At 46.1% G+C, this 17,279-nt stretch overlaps 1 protein-coding gene across 1 annotated transcript in view; it reads right to left on the reverse strand.

The window, feature by feature from the left end:
- Positions 1-17,279, reverse strand: part of JAK3 (Janus kinase 3) — a 576,597-nt gene that overhangs the window by 227,004 nt on the left and 332,314 nt on the right. The window contains exons 13-14 of the mRNA XM_069648742.1: positions 5,510-5,594; positions 3,351-3,484 (exon numbers count right to left, since the gene is read on the reverse strand). Of these exons, the coding sequence (XP_069504843.1) occupies positions 3,351-3,484; positions 5,510-5,594 (219 nt within the window). The remainder of the gene's footprint in view (positions 1-3,350; positions 3,485-5,509; positions 5,595-17,279) is intronic.

The raw sequence follows: 17,279 nt of genomic DNA on the forward strand, positions 1-17,279 counted from the left end.
TTGGAATTGTGAAATGTATCTAGACCGTCTATTACCCAATTATGCCCACTCTCTTTATGTCACATTTAGGTTCAACATGCTCCCACTAGCAGGTGTGAGTTCCAAGGACGAGTATGCTCGTCCTTTTCGCATAGACTTGCAGAATAGCCTAGCAGTTAAAGGGTTAAATACTTGGGAACCCCTCCATATCCGACAAAGGTCCATTCTGTGCCACAGTGGGAAACGTCTCCCTACTTTGTTCTATTGTGTCCATTTTATGATAAATTGAGGCGACTGTGTTTAAAGCGTAGATTTGTCCAAAAGAATACGTGTGTCGCGCTTGGCGCGCTCGCACGATGTAAGCAGACGGACGACCTCGCTCAAGTTATTGCAATAGCTACGTTCATCACAGAGTGTGGTTTATGAGGGCATATGTATTGGTCATATCTGTTTGAATTCTCCTCATTGTTGACCCTGGATGTATGTTAGTCTTTTAAAACGGTTGATCGAAGTAAATATTTATAATTTTGAGGAATTTTATAATTTATGTTGCATTTACGATTTTAGCCGTGTCTCACGTGTGTTTTTCCCTAATTATTTCATGTGTTATTATGTTTGTCGGTTGCTGTTAATTTTGCTAGCAAAAGGTAATTCATGGATTATTTGCCCCGAAAAAAACGGGATTTGTGCGCCATTCTGCCCGCAAATACCCATTTGTTAAACAGGGATTTGTGGTCAGAATGGCGCACAAATCCCGTTTTTTTCGGCGCAAATAATCCATGAATTACCCCCATTGTATCGAATAAAGGTATATTGATCGACGGACTGCAACTTTCCAGCAGGGACATCCAGGCCTATAGCGACTCTATGGTTATTGTTAGCCATAGCGACTCTATGGTTATTGTTATTGACTGTCAGGCAGTTACTTACTTCTACGATCCTTCCCCCACTGGTTCCCTGTGGCTCACAGAATATAATAACAAATAATCTACAGTTTGCACAAGAGTCACTGGGGGAGGAAAGCACAGTCTTCTTCGAAATTGGCCTGATACCATATCTTCACCTCCAATATTTAAGTCTGATGGTCCACGACAAGACAATCAACCAAGCCACAGTGAAACGTAATAGTTGCACCCGGGGAAGGGCGGTCAGCCAATCAGGTGGCTGGAACAGCAGACAAGAATAAGCATTCCCCGCCCGCTGTTGCAGCCACCCGAGGCTCTTTTCCAGGTGGCTCCATATTCCTATAAAAATCCCAAGCCCTTGCCCAGGCCCTCTGTCCGTCCTTCCCTCCCCACTTACCTGCAGGACCTGAGCTTTATGTACCAGGCAACTGCACCGCCTGCTTCGGACATCTTGGATTCCTTTTTTACCCCCGGAGATTGGTGTTGCATATTGTAGACAATCTCCGGGGGGAAAAAAGAAAGCCCTTTGCAACCTGAATGAACCCTGGGGTGTGTATGGCTTTCATGCCACGGTGGGGGGGATCAAACATGGTCAGTAACGACCCACAGCACACGCAGAGGCCCTCGCTTCACTCGGGCCTACCATGGCTCGGGCTGTCGGGCTGTTACCGGCTAAGTCAGACCGCTGCCGGGGCATGAAAACTGTAAGCATGGTGAGTTGGCTATGCAGGACTTGTACGGAACCACCTCTTGCTGCAACCGGACCATAGATTGCAGTCCTAGCATGAGCACGTTTCCTTCTCAGACGTGTGTAACTGTCACTGTGTCCCATTTTGTCACACATAGTTCTGAAATGGATGCTATGTGACAGGTTTTGCACTACAGAAAATAAAGAAAAGAATTAAAGAGCACTTTCCCCTTGTGGGTGCATGTTTGTGTGGGTGTGTGTGCACGCATGTGTGTGTGAGGGAGTTATCTCATCATTATTGTGCCTCAATGTGCTTCACTGTAAGTTACTTTTGTAAGGTCAAAATACATTCCAAGCCTAGTTCTTTAAAAGCACTGCATTCCATCCAGGGTGGACTGGAAACCAAAAGAGGCCCTGGAAATAATGTTCAAAGTGGACCTATATTCCACATTTACAGCAAGCCCAACCCTTTTCCTATGGGAAAATGTGGAAATACCACACTTAAGAGGGCCAGGGTGCAGAGGCCTACCGGGAAATCTCCAGAGTTTCCTACAGCGCAGTCCACTCTTGATTCCATCATTGTGTCCTGCACTTCTTGGAGAAGTAACGCCAGCAACGTTTCATTCAAAAGGAATTGTCCTCCATCCCCAGCAGGACGCAAGATGTTACACGGGCAATCTTAATTGTTCTGGCTTCCTGGCATTAGGGGATGAGCTATGGGGAAACTCTTAACACTACTTTTAAAGAGAAAGAAAGATATCCACGTGGATGGACACCAATAACCTAAAAAGAAATACACTGCAGGTTGAATTTACATCAGGAAGATCTTGGTGTATTTTCTGGGAATCAATAGTTGACTCTATCATTACCAAGATTATGAGTATGTTAGCTTTCTGGGGTGATTTAGGCGATTCCATATCCGGATCAGAGAGGCTTCCATGACTTCCATTTTTAGTAGGGCGGATGGAGATCTGTGTTTGCTGGCGGGGGAGTGATCATCTGGCCAACACCCAGACTTGATGGAGTAGGAGAGCTTTTTGATCAGGCAAGGCTTCTAGCTAGCCTTCACCTTGATGTCAGTTCGGTGTTGCCAGAGATTTGCTTCCTCCCATCATCTGAGCCATCGTCTTTGGTTACCTACATTTTCATTTTACCTTAATATTACTGGTCTGCTGGGTAAGGGAATCTTCTGGTACTCACTAGGAGCTTGATGGCATAGCCATACTGTCTGATCACTCAAAGGATCTAGCTAAGAGGATACTGATATTGGCTTGGATGAGCAAGGCGATCTGTTTGTACTTTCCAGAAAATTGGTGGCATAGGAGGCGCTCCTTGATCCCTTAAAGGATCAACCGGAAGTCACAGTGCTGTTGGCTTGGTGAGCAAGGGGATCTTCTGACACTCACCAAGAAGCTTCTTGATCACTTAAAGGATCAAGCGGAAAATCAAGCGTAGGTCACAGTACAATGGGCTTGGTGAGCCTGGGGATGTGCGGGTGCTCACCTGGCAAATGTTTCAGAATTCTGGGGAAAGCCAGGGCATTTGAGAAAGAGGTCAAGCCCCGGGAAACATGTGACATGTGAGCATTTGAACGAAGCACGCTAATGTGTGAAAGAAATCATAAGTTTAGAGTACCTAATGTGTCAATAGAATAAACATTTGGATTAATGGCATAAATGAGCATCCTTTCTACATATCCAATCAACTTCGAGTCCAGATGACGCTGGAAGTTTATATCTACAATCATAAGATACGATCACAAATCTGCTGGCACTCACCAGGAAATTGAGTGCGTAGGCGAGCTGCTTGATGACCTCGAGCATCCAACTGGCGGTCACTCTGCCACTGGATCTGTGCTTCTTCAGATAGATATCGAGGGCTCCGTGCTCCACGTACTCCTGCACCATGATACCTGTGTCGGGGCAAAAGCATGAGCCAAGGCTGTGGAACTTCTCTCTTGGTCACTGCCAGGCCTCAGAACCCAGTTGCTGCTTTTCATAAGAGTGGTTTACAGGAAAGGTAACACTATGTAAAGGCATCTCTATGCAACCTTTGTTCAAATGTTTGCCTTTGAAAAAACAATGCTATGTCTTTAAAGATTTTAAAATAAAATCAGAGCTCGAACTTAATATTTGAAAGCACACAGGTGGGCCTGATGTAATAGGAAACTAAATTTGCACATTTAGAATATTCTTGACTTTTAGATATATATATAATGCATCTGTGATTCTGGACTAAAATCCCTTAACTGCCAGGCTATTATGCAAGTCTATGCAAAAAGGATGAGCGTACTCGTCCTTGGCACTTAACTACATTCTAATTAGGAATGAATCCATGTCTACAATGGGGTTTATTTTAGTAACAGCTATCCTTGTAGTGGGATCACTGTTTGGTTCCGTGTAATTCTTCTCCTGACTCAGTGGATTTTCTAATCTTTTGCTTTTGATAATGTCTCTTCTAAGGGACTTTCTCTGGGATTAATAGAGAATCCTTGGTGTTTATCCCACCCATCGGGCCTACGCAGCAGGAAGCGCTACAGTAGGTAGAACATGTGAAACATAACAAAGAAGAACAGATAGGGAACAGTCAACTGCCTAAACTGCAGAGCAAAGCTGTACTCAATAAAAGGGAGAACAGCTTAATTGCCCTTACTAATGGAATCTGGTGGAGAAAAAAAAACATAATACAACAACTATTAGGAAGTTCATTGAAAGTGCACAATTCAACTAGGGAAATGGACTTCAGTGGAAGAAAGAAAGGAATTGGGAACATCGGGAATCAAATAATAAGCATTGGCAATGTCAACAGTTTGGGCTTTTGTGTAGTGATGAAGAAGGCACTTACCAGGCACGGCCGTAGTGGTATTAACTAGCCATTGATGGCAGCAGGTGCAAAATGGGGCGAGTACCTCAGCATCTAATAACAGTGCCTGGCAAATGCCTGCTACTTAAATGCAAGCCAAACATGTTGGCTTTCACAATGCTTGTTTTTAACAGCACTTCAGTGAAGGACACGCATAGTGCTTATATATTGAGTGGCCAAAGGCAGATCTGGTTGAGACATTTTATTACACCAATAGCAGGTTCACAACTTAAATTAAGTCATAAACTCTCAGCAGACTGCTATGAAAAAATACTGGCAGGCACTTTGAGAGCAAAGTTTGATAGTAGGGCTTGAGTAAAGTGATCTCAAAGCGCTCCAGTGAGGCTGTGTTTTGGGCGGGGTGGGGGCAGGAACTGGATTGGAATGGCCATAGGAAGTAGCATGACCATGGGCAGTCAATGGGTGGGGGGGGGGCGGTAACCAAACAACACCTACAAGTTGTGTGTCCCTCCTCATATGCCATGTCTCGCTATCTGTACTGTGCTAATGTAATAGTTTCTGCTTATAGCTAGTGCAAGCGCTTCCTAATAGGCGAAAATAAAAATAATACAGCAGCCACCCATCGGGATTTGAAGTGTGACAAGATGATAAAAAGTGGGATGACAACAGAACACAGGACACAAGACAGGGGGAATAAAGCGACAGCAGATTAATGACGTAAGGAAACAAAGCCTTGTGACTTGAGGAAGTGTGTTGGTGGCAGGCCACTGCTATGTGTGGATCATTAGCAGTCCCGGTGTCCTCATGCACACACCCACCGCCCCGCACACCACGCCTTTGCACGGAGTTACCACGAGGTTACCCAGTAGTGCATCGCCAATGCCATGGCCCGGACAATCTGGGTGGTAAGGGGGTGCTCATATACTCTTTACTGAATGACAGGGCTAATCGGGGGTGAGGGGCATCAGCACAGGCCACTGAACCACAGGAGCCAAACCTGTGCAGATGCGCCTGAACCGCTGCCACAGCCAAGGCGTTCCCGCGGGCATCCACTGCAATGGCACTGCCCCACATAGAGGCGGCTTGCTTATCCACTGACTGCAGCTAGACTTACTTTCTTTCCCGACACAGACGCCGTAGATCAGGATCAGGTGCGGGTGGGAGACCTGGCTCATCAGGCTGGCCGCCTCGAGGAACGACTGGGGAGCAAGGGGAAATACATGGTCAGTGCCAACAGAGGCTGCTGCTATATGCACACGCTGACACGAGTGGCTCCCTGGCCGTTCGCCTCAGCCCATGTACCCAGGATTATTCTCCGTTTAAATAAACAATAATGGAGGATACTTCCTACCTCATACTACCCACCAGCCGTCGACCCCCTCCCCTTCCCAGCACACCCCCAAATATACATATGTAAATGACTTCCCCGCGAAGTAAATGCACGCAAGTGAATTAGCAGGGAGTACACCGCACAATTCCAAACGCCATCCTTTAAAGACTGCATTTCACTGAATTATGAGCCCCCACCCACCCCCACTTGCCCACTTGCACTGTTTTCACTTTTGTACTGTTTTGAGAGCTACATTTTTTTAGACGTTCAGCTTCCTTTTGCAATTATCATGTATGTTTCATGTGTACAGCGCTCTGACGCACCCAGGTGCTATATGATTGCACTTAACCCAAATGACAACTAAAAAATAAAATGTCGGCTGACGAGATAGCTCAGTGGGTCGAGAAACCAGCACAGAAACATCTAGGCAGACTGCAGTGTTGAGGCTTTATCATACTAAGGTCAATAACGTGTACAATAAATTCGACAAAAACACCTTAGGTTTGAACGCCAGTTGGTGATGTGTGCCGTATATCCAGTACTTTAAGTGGGCCGGGGCTAGGCACTGGCAGTCTCCAAAAAGTGGGGGTCAGCCGAGGCCCTGCCGGGGCCCGGTCCCACTGAAACATTAGCGGGACACATTATCGCGCCGCAGCCGCGACGGGAGATGCGGACGCCATGAAATCATTCAAGCTGACAAAAGTACTGGCAAACAGCCACAGCGACGCTGTGACTGGCTGCCACTTCTGTCAGTCATAGTAACTGCCTCTGGTGACCCCTCGAACGAGGGGTCACCAGAGGCAGTTACTGTGCCTTTGTTTCCCCAGGTCGCCGAGGCGTCTTTAACCCCCAGCGAACCTGGGGATTTCTCGACATATTTTGAGGTTTATAAAAGATGGCTTGAATTGTGTACTTTTCAAGCCATCTTTTATAAACCCCGAAATGTTTAAAAGATGGCCTGAAAACTATGCAAACCGTAAGGTATGCACACAAATATATATAAATGTTATATATTTCTGTGCGTACCTTACTATGGTTTGTGTACTATGCAAGCCATCGTTTATAAACATAGAAATATGTAACATATTATGCACAGAAATATATAACATTTATATAGATTTGTGTGCATACCTGACGGTTTGCGTACTTTTTTAGGCCGCACCCCTCTCACAAGCCACGCCCCCAAATGAGCCCCCACCACCCCTCGATTTCTTACCCCACTTAAAGCCCTGTGTATATCTTCTCAAGGGTATAATCAGCAAAGATCCGGCGTCAACCAAAGCCTTTCCGATTTTAAAAAACATTGAGACTTTTGTCTTCTAGCAGCTGGGAGGCAGACTGCAGGGCTCGCCAGGGACTCAAGTCAACACCAGACTTTCACTAGCCATATCGATTGTCACTGCTGCATGGGTGTCCGTTTGCTTCCTCTTGACCATCAACCAATGTCAGACTCTGGCCACTGGTTATCTTAAGTATCCGAATGTGTGCCAATGCCATGCTCTGATTGGCCAACGGGGAGTGATTTGCACATGGCTGTTCCCTGCATCGGGAGGCTGGCAGCTGTCAGTCATCATCTAGAGCTCGACCAGGTTATAGGATCTGAACAGGAAGGGTTATGTAATGTGGCATTTGGGGGAATCAGCTGATGACTTGACACTAAGGCCCCGATTCATGGAATTATTTGTGTGTAAAAGGGGCTCAAACAGGTATTTGCGGGCAGAATGGCACGCACATCCCCGTTTTACACGCAAATAATTCCATGAATCAGGGTCTAAGCAAACATTTTCTATGTGCTTTTATTTTTATACCAAGCAAAGAAAGGGGTAGGAGGCAGGCATGGGATCTTATAAATCAGATGGCACTTTTTCAGGACAATGGTCCAATTCTGCTCCCCACAAGGTTGTATACTAATTGACCTTTTCACAATTGACCTCGGGAGAATTGACCTCGGGAGAATTTACCAATTTAGAAGGTCAATTAGGACATATATGCAGGGGAAACCCCCCGCAACTCCCCACCCAATCCAAAAACCCCATAACTCTTCACCCAATCCCCTTATATTATTGATAATCCAAAACCAACCCAATACATATATACAATAACTAAAATAATATAAAGGTCAATTGTGCAAAAGGTCAATTGTAAAAGGTCAATTTGGGTAATACCCCCCACAACCCTGACTCAGGTTCACTCTCCCCAGTTTCTCGATGTATGTGGTCTCGCACTTCTTTCGTGGATTTCTGTTGGTCTTTCGTGGATAGTCTGGGTGGTGGCAGGATTTTGCATTGGTTTTCCCAAACTCTCCTACCTGGTACTCCCACCTGGCACCCTTTGGCATCCATCGAGGGTCGGGTATAGGGATATTCTGTGAGTGAGAAACCCCCAAGGGTTATCAGTATTCTGCCTCCCTTTGAAGTGGTTTTGAAGGAACTGATCTTGCAGTTCTACAAGACCTTTTGTAGCACTCTCAGGCCCACGACCCCTGCATGATCTTATTCAGAAGGAACAGGGAGGGAATGGCTTGTTTGCTTGTTCCCTTTTTTCCACCTTCATGCTTTACTCATCTTTCCCTGTCTCTCCTCCTCCTCTTCTTCTCTCCCTCCTGTCCTTCTTTTCATTGCTTCTCTTTCTCCTATCGGCCTCCTTGCAGTTCTGCCCTGGTCCCTCGTTTCCTTCTCCCTCCCTCCCTCTCTCTTTCTCTCTCGCTCTCTCTCTCTCTCTCTCTTTCTGCCTCTTTGCCACTGCGCGATGCTTCCCCCATCCCTTTTCTCTGGCTTCTTCTTGGCCCTTCCCCTCTCTCCTCCTTGATGTGCCGCCATGACCTCCTGCTCCTCAGTATTGTCTTCTCACCTCCCTCTCCCTGCTACCCCCGTTTTGGTATTTAGTTCTTACTTTCCTCCTCCTGTGACATTGCCCTTTCTTCAATACCTCCTCCTCTCCCCTTTCTCTCTTCTACCTCTCCTCCTCTCTTATGACCTTCACCATGCCTCCTCTACTCTTCCCTCTCTTCTGCAGTGACTTACAATAACACATTAACAGATGGCAGAGACATTTCCTGGAAGGGTGCCCGTTCAAATAGCACAAAGACGAGAACAAGCGGTGAGCTGGTTTATGAGGGTGTGAACAAAGTGGGACATAGATTAGGGACAAAAGAAAAAATGTAATATATACATATATAAAAATAGGTGATTTACAAATGTAACATTAACGTGGGGGGTAAGTATGCAAACTAAAGAGGACTACTGTACAAACATACAATGTTACATTACCTACTCTACCATCCCTTTTAATAGATCATCAGGGGTCGGCCTGAAGTCTGTAAGGGAATGATTGTGCCCAGCAGGGCGATTGGTGCAAATGCTGCCTGTGATTGTGCATGGCCTGTGCAACTACTATTTCATAATCCCGTTTGTATTATTTTATACAATGTTTGGCCTGATAGTGGGTGTCCTGGGTGGATTGTATGGATGTGAGTATGTCGTTGTGGTGTCCTTTTTTAAAACTTTTAGTTTGGGCTCTTAGGTGGCACTGAAAGTGCTACATTTAAGCTGAAACTATTGTCATTAAAATAAGAGCTTTAACATAAGAGCTTCAAATATGGCCTTTGAATGAGGGTCTGTAATGATTTTCCAATTGAAATGACATTTGAGGAGGGATACACAGTTCGGTTATTGAATCCCTCCCATTCCCTGCCCCTAGCCATGCTTATCCATATGGTTAATTCCATCTATTCCTGCACATCTCAGAACTCTTTGAGCTCTTCCATGGAGGCAGCCATCTTGGATGACTGTCTTTAAAGAAGCTCTCTGGAAATAAGCCAACACTAGCAGCCGTCTTTGAATGGCAAAGATACCATCTATCTTCCAAATAAAATGATACATTTTTGAAAATAGCTAAAGTATTTTGCATTTTGGAAGCTTGTTTAGGGCTTGGGACTTGTCCACATTTAAATGGTGAATTTTTTAAATAGCTAAACCAATTTTCATTTGGGAGCTTGTTTAGGACTTGATCACTGTTGGTTGACATTTCAATGGTGAATTTGATAACATAGTGTATTGTGGTCGTGGCCATTTTGTGTTCAGCATGCTGGCATAAGATGGAGCCCGCTTTTTAAAATCACTGTTCTATGGAGGCTCCTCGGACTGGACGTTTGCTTAAAAAATGATTTGCAAACTGCAGTGTAGGCATCTAATGTGAGTTGCAGTGTCGGATCTGTGGTCTCTGGACATTGTGTGCATCTCCGCACAATGGAGGAATATTTTCTAAAGAGACTCAGCTACTAACAAGTGTCATCAACAAAGGCATTGCTCCGGGCTGCTTTAAAAGCAGAACTCGCTCTTGTGTTTCTATTTTGAGTGTGGAGTGCGAGGGAGCGGGCCATGACCAGACTTTACATGTTGACACCGCTTTACCTGACCCGTGAGTCATTGCATCCTGAGCGTGCGCTCAGTTCTGTCTTTGCAGGGACCTTTGTGACTTGTTTAAGAAAAAGCAAAACAAATGCATTTCAGGCCGTGAGTCCATCTCTGAATGTGCCGTGTTTACTCGGTATTATCGCGGCACAACAGCTCTCGCAGCTCTCTCTTTGTCTTTGGAGGATAGCTCGGTGGCAACATGCTCGCCTTATAAACAAAACAACATGGTGCAACACAGGTTCGATCCCTGGTCCGCGCTTAGAAACCCCTGGGTATTAAGTGCGTTATAAATAACCTAGCATATCATTGAAGGCTGGATTTTAATTTCATCAAGTCCCCTCTACTGTGCCAGCTAGATTTGCGGATTACTTGCTTGTAAAAAAAGCACTCCATATTCACGTATGACAAGAGGTATTTACTACTGCTTAGTTTGTTCGGCTGGAAAGTAATCAAAAGCTTGGATGTAGCTGCTCAGTAGCAAACCCTCAAAAAATAGATGGTCTTGAGGTTTGCATAGATCGTCTCTGGGCCTTGGACTGTTATATCTAGATACCACACTTAAGACTTGTCCTTAAATTCTGAGTTTCACATTCTTTATTTAATACCCTCATACACTTAAAGCCATAGAGAAGACGTGCTTTCATTTATTTTTATGTAGCTCCCAGAAAGGAAACCCTATCTAAACATTGAAATAGCATTTAAAGTATACTACCTGAATTATATATTTTACCTAAATTAATGTGAAATCTTATTTACACGCCTATTGGTCTTGAAAGTAAAGAGTGGTGTCCATTTTAATTCTGCTTGTGAGCGTCGATAGTTTAAAACACGCATCCCTTTCGGAATTTTTGTGTATTTCTCAAATGGATCCCCTTTCCTTTTCTGTTTCGAATGTCATCTCTTGCACTGCTTGAACACTGCAACCACGCCCTCTAACTATTATGAGGACTGGAGCACAGCGGCGCGGTTCGCCAGTGAAATAAACATGAGGACCAAGTGCTGCCAGGTAGTGAGCATGTTGGGGAGTGCTGGAGCAGAACTGGTTGCCCGCAAAGCCTGTGGGAGCAAACCGCCCTATAGCGAATCATTGGTCACTGGAAGAAAGCACAGCCACGTTCCCACGATGTACATTATAATGTACTTATCCAGCTGATTTGAGTACTGTAGCCTATTAAAATAATTTGAGGGTCAGCATTTATCTGCTTAAATCACCAAATGCGGCGCCACTGAATAACTACATTATTTACATCCGTAACCATATTGTGCCTATTCTTGATCTGGGTTCATTTGACTCTGCAAGGTAGTACAGAGGGCCTGATTTCCAAAGTGTTTTTCAATGGGATTGTGCCATTGTAAAACGCTTTTTAGAATCATGCCCAGAGTTGCTTCTAAAGGAAACATGGACATGTATGTAATGACTACAGTTTCTTTACACAGTACCATGCCTGCATTTCTGACAGGTAGGTCACTTAAATTGCAATTTTCATATCTAAAGGCATCAGTCAGAACCTCTCCCCAGATTGGTTCATTCAGGTAGTTGCTTTCACATGGCTGGTTTAAGCCACGATAAGTTGCCTAACTACACCAAACGGCCTCATTCCCACTAGTAGAGCCCACGGTTCTAGGTCCTGAAGGGCGCATCCCAGCCGTATCTAGGACATTTCTTAACATAACGAAATATATTAGTTCCAGCCCAATCTCTAGACATAGGATAATGATTATATGCAATCTGCATGCATCTATGTGATTACTGCGCGGCGCAGAATTGCAAATCCGTAAATGTTGAATTTGAAAATTGTGCCACGCAGTAATTACTTAGATCCTTTTCTCCCTTACCTCTTCCACCATACTTAACTTTTCGGCGGCTCACTTCTGTGTGTTTCCCGCCGACTCCCCTCTATCTCTGCAGCGTCATTTCCTTCCCACTAACGTGTAGGGTCCTTTCTTCTTTTTTATCCTTTTCTTTTTTTACTTTATTGTCCCCCGCCTGCAATGTCATGGAAGTGGGAAACGCCTCAATCAACCCCCAAAGCCCATAATGCCGAACGGGAGGTGCGGGGGACAACCCTGCAACCCCTGCTCCCCTTGTCCAACATTATAGGCGTTGTTTTCTTTCCCATGTCGAATGCACAGTAAATGCACATTCAACTTTTCTTATTCGAGATGTTTGGCCGAAATGGATCTGCATCACTATGCGTCGCCAATGTATTCCATCTGATAGCTCACTGTGCCCACACAATTAGGCTTTTGTGTGACTAAGCACTTATTCTTCTGTAGTTCAGGTGTCTCTCATAGAATACATATGGTATCCTCTTGTAGGATTTTCAAACTTAGGTGGTTTTTCCACTGGTTTTAAATCTGCTTGTAGCTGCACCACTATACTGCATTGTTTCAATTTGCTTGTAGCTGTCCACTAAATTGCATTTGATACCTAGGCCTTTTCTCCCTCTTTTAGGATTTTCGAACTTAGGTGGTTTTTCCACTGGTTTTAAATTTGCTTGTAGCTCCGTCTTGTCCCCCCCCCCCTTGACCTCACTCCTACCCTATGGTGCTCTCTGTCTCCCCTATCTTTTCAAACTGTTTCTCTATTGACTATCCTGCTCTCCTCACTAAGTCTGGTAGGAAAAAGTTTAAAAAGGACATCCTGGTCTCCAACCCAGGCCTCCCTATCGCTGACACCTACATCAGTGCCTCCTCCAAGGAAACTCTCACCGACATCCTCTTTGTCGTTCCTTCACCTGATCTATGGACCCCCCCATATGGTCTCTGTGCTCTCTCCTTTCTCCTCCTCTCCCATTAATGGTGGCACCCGTTGGGACACCCTCCTGGCCTCCTTCCTATCCTCTAAGGTCATCATTAATGTCTACTCTAATGGGACCGTCTTGGTCCAAGGTCCTCAGGCCAACCTTCATCTCTTTGATAGACGCTTTCCACGCCTTATCAACTTCCTTTCTTCTCCTGCTGTCCCCTCACCCCTTTCCTCGGCTACCTTGCCTTCTTCCTCCCTCTCTGCCCCCTCTCGGGCGCTCTCTACACTTCCGCAGGGCATACCTCTGACCTGTAACCCTCCCCAGAAATCTTTCAAGGGGGGCAACCTTCTCCACATTGCCACTCTGAACTCCCGCTCGGCTGTCAAATATTCCTTTGACATCTGCCGCCTTCTTGAAGAACTTGACCTAGATGTCTTCAGCCTCACTGAGACATGGTTTACGGCCAGCTCTGTCACCAGCTTTGACACACTCCTACCTGATGCCTACAAGATCCTCTCTGCGCCCAGGCCCAACCGCTCTGGTGGTGGCGTAGCCCTTATCTTCCCTGAGTGGATTCCTGCCGCTGTCATTCCTACGCAGGCCTACTCCTCTTTTGAATGCCTCGTCTGCAGGCTCTCTCTCTTGCCAAGCCATTCCCTTACTGTGGCTACTATCTATCGGCCACCTGGTCAGATCTCTCCGTTCCTCTCTGAGTGGGCTGACCTCTCCTCCTCACTCCTGGCCTCAACCACTCAACTACTCCTTCTTGGAGACTTTAACTTCCTGTCCCCCCTCTGAACTCTTTCGTGACCTCTGAAACTCTCTCTCACTCACCATTCTCCCCTCTGGCCCGACTCATTCTGCAGGGCACACTCTCGATGTTCTGATCTCTTCAGACTTTCCCCTCTCTGTCCCTCTCTCCACGCCTCTCTCCTGGAGTGATCACTTTCTCCTATCCTCCCACCTCACCTTCCCCACCCCTCAGGCAAAGCCACCTTCATCACTGCCACCCTCCTTCTCGGTCATCCGACCCATGAAGCGCGTGTCAGTTGAGGCTTTCGCCGTGTAAGAGGATTCAATTCAACACTACAGCTAAGTCAATGCCTAGTAGGGGAAAGTTCTCAGGGTCCTCAAGGTGTTGGTAAAATTTACCAATTATTGGATCCCCCTTATGAGCGGTAATCAAATCAGCATCAGGGGTCTCCTTACTCCATTGTGCAATTGAAAGGTCGTTGTGAGCATTTGTCTGGGACCTAGTGATAGCAGTGACCTGGATTTCCCCCAACAGGGACTCAATCTCAATTAGATCCCCTTGGATAGCCCCAGTTTTGGCCAGATGATCAGCTAAGTCATTTCCAGTTTTGTCTGGTCCCTCTACTTTGGAATGACCCTTGATCTTTTTCCAATAGATGGTCATCTCATTCGAGGTGACCAGATCATCAATGTTTTGGATCAACTTCCCATGTTTCAAGGGTTTGTTGTTAGCACATAACATGCCTCTGGTTTTCCAATTAACCAGGTGCTCCACGAACCCGTTCCATACATAATCCGAATCTGTGATTATGACCAGTTCGTGGAGTTGATACTGGACAGCAGTGAGGATGGCCTGATGCACAGCCATCAATTCTGCCACCTGACTACTTCGGGGACCAATTTTGTATCCAGCGGAGGGTTCTGGGGACTCATTCACCCATGCATTCCTTACGCCGGCCACCAGTTCTTTCTCCCCGTTGTTGTCAACATGGTAAGAGCATCCATCCACATAGACAGTGGGCATTCCCTCACACTTGTCCTCTTCAAAGACTTTGTGTGGGGAATTAAGGTATGCCTCTGTGTTGTCCTTGATTTTTAGACTTTCGTCCTCGAGACAGTTTTCTCTGGCACAATCATGCAAGTCAGCCAGACCTTGCGCGAGGGGACTCTTCTTGTTTTGGCCATATCTGACCTCCACAGGAAAGCCTTGCATTGACAGAATCCAGGAAGTAATTCGGGAATTACTCACATTTCCGGCCCGGATTCTATCACTTTGGAGATATTGCAGAGGCTGGTGTGGAGTCTCCACTATGATGTGTTCCCCCTGGATAAACAGGCGGTAATTCTTCAATGCCCACACCGTTGCCAGGAGTGCCTTCTCACAATCGTTGAATTTTTCCTCCACAGAGGATAAAGTTTTGCTCGCATAGGAGATTACTTTATTGACCTTGTCATGCTTTTGGTATAATACTGCCGTCAAGCATGTATTAGAGAACCCCGTCTCCAGGAAGAACTCCTTGTTTCTGACAGGGTAAGCTAGGCAAGGCGCTTGTGAGAGGCTTCTTTTGAGTTGTCTTACTGCCTCGGCTTGTTCTGGACCCCATTCCCACTTGACCCCCCCCTTCAGGAGATGAATCAGGGGTCTGGTGATCTCTGCGTAGCCCTCAATGAACTTTCTGCTGTAATTAGTCAGTCCAAGGAGGCTCCTTAGTTCTCGCAGAGTTGTGGGGTCTTTCAGTTTTTGGAGTGCTTCCACCTTCTTTCCCTGGGGACAGAGACCCTGAGGAGTAATCTCATGCCCGAAGAAATTAACACGGGTTCGACACCACTGTGCTTTCTGAAAGGAAAGTTTTGCTCCGGCGGCCCTCAACTGCGTCAGAACATAACGGATCTCCGCTATGTGTTCCTCCACAGATGAACTTTTGATGAGGACATCATCTACATAAGCCAGGTTACCCCTCGCACCCAGGTCGGGCATGGCCTTATGTAGGAAAATATTGAACTCATTACCGGAGTTAAGGTATCCGAAGGGAGTCCGGGTCCATGTGTACTGCTGGCCCCCAAAGGTAAAAGCCAGTTTGTATTGGTCCTCCCTGCTGACAGGCACGGTCCAGTATCCATTGGTCAGGTCTATTGCAGTGAATACCTGTGACCCCTGGATCTGGGCCAGCCCTTGGTCAATGTAGGGCAGAGGCCATCGGGAAGTATGGACCCGTTTGTTGAGCTCCCTAAGGTCAGCGCAGAGTCTCCACTGGCCGTTTGGCTTCAATATTCCCAGCACCGGATTATTGAAGGTGCTGTGGACTGGACGGATTATTCCCCGGGACTCAAGGTTCTTAATTATTTCAGTAAGGGACTCCATGGATGCGAGAGGCAAACGATATTGCTTCACAAACACTGGAGTCATGCCAGGGTCCGTGGGGATTGTTGTTGTGTGGATGTCGGTGCGGCCACAGTCATATGAGTCTACCGCAAAGAGATCTTGGAAACCCAAGAAAACTTGTTTCAACTTTTGCTTTTGTTCCAGAGTCACACAGGCATCAGCTAGGTTGACTCTCTCTTCCACCATCTGCCTGAAGCCTGGAAAGACTTCTGGTTTGGCTATCTCAGCGGCCTCCTCCAGCTGGGTGGAGAAGTCCCTGGTCAGAGTGCTGATTTGGACCGTAGGCTTCAGGTGGGAAAGGCAGCCCTCATGGACCTGGAAAATCACCTCATCCCTCCTGAAGTCACAAGTCACATCTTCCTTACCATAAGGGCAAGAAGTGTACACCAGGAAGTTCCCCCCATGCCGGGTAAAAATCCTGTCCGTTGTTGTATTGTCATCACTGTCACTGTCAAAGCAGTCCTTGGGGATTGGCCCTAACAGTTCATTACCTAAATCGATGGAAAAATGTCGGTCATCAACCGCCATTCCAATAATGGTGCCTGCGGCTAGAGTAATACTCTTTAAGTCGCTGTTATCCACCTCCATTAGAATGGTGTCATGTTCTATGTTGACTAATGGTGTTGGGTTTACCCCTAACCCTTGCTGTTGGAGAGAAGCATTTAGATGTATGTAAGCATCAGGGTTTTGCAAATATTGTCCTCTTTTAGCTTTCACTTCCAGGGAGAATTGTCGGGTCCTTTCTGGGATGGTGACTTCCTCTTTGATCTGAATTTCAACTGCATAAGGTAGCAATTGAGCTGACCTAAATGCTTTTTCTGGATCATCAAAGCCCATGGGATTATCCGCTAATCGGGACCAAGCTTTGAAGTTTATTAGGTCCAAACTAATGGCAAAGCGATTGAGAATGTCACTGCCTAAGTAAAAGGCGGCAGGGACGTCTCGCACGACCCAACAATTATGGACTATGCTCTTGTTGCCAATGGAGATTTTGAGCATGCACCTGCTTGGCAGGAGCTGTTTGGAATTAGGTGCTTCCAGGTCCATTTCCCATTTGTCTATCAGTTTGAATGTGGGAATGGCTGGATCTTTTGGGAGTTGGCGGAACATGGCTTCGCTGATGAAGCTCTTACCGTTGTTCACACACACTCGAGCGAGAACAGAGTCCTTCCCATCATTTAATTGGACAGGGATGAACAACTGCTCTCCAATTTGCTGAATATCAGCCAGGCTCTGAGCTGATTTCACATCTT

Source organism: Ambystoma mexicanum, chromosome 1p (assembly GCF_040938575.1).
Source record: "Ambystoma mexicanum isolate Mex_15411 chromosome 1p, UKY_AmexF1_1, whole genome shotgun sequence".
Taxonomy (NCBI): domain Eukaryota; kingdom Metazoa; phylum Chordata; class Amphibia; order Caudata; family Ambystomatidae; genus Ambystoma; species Ambystoma mexicanum.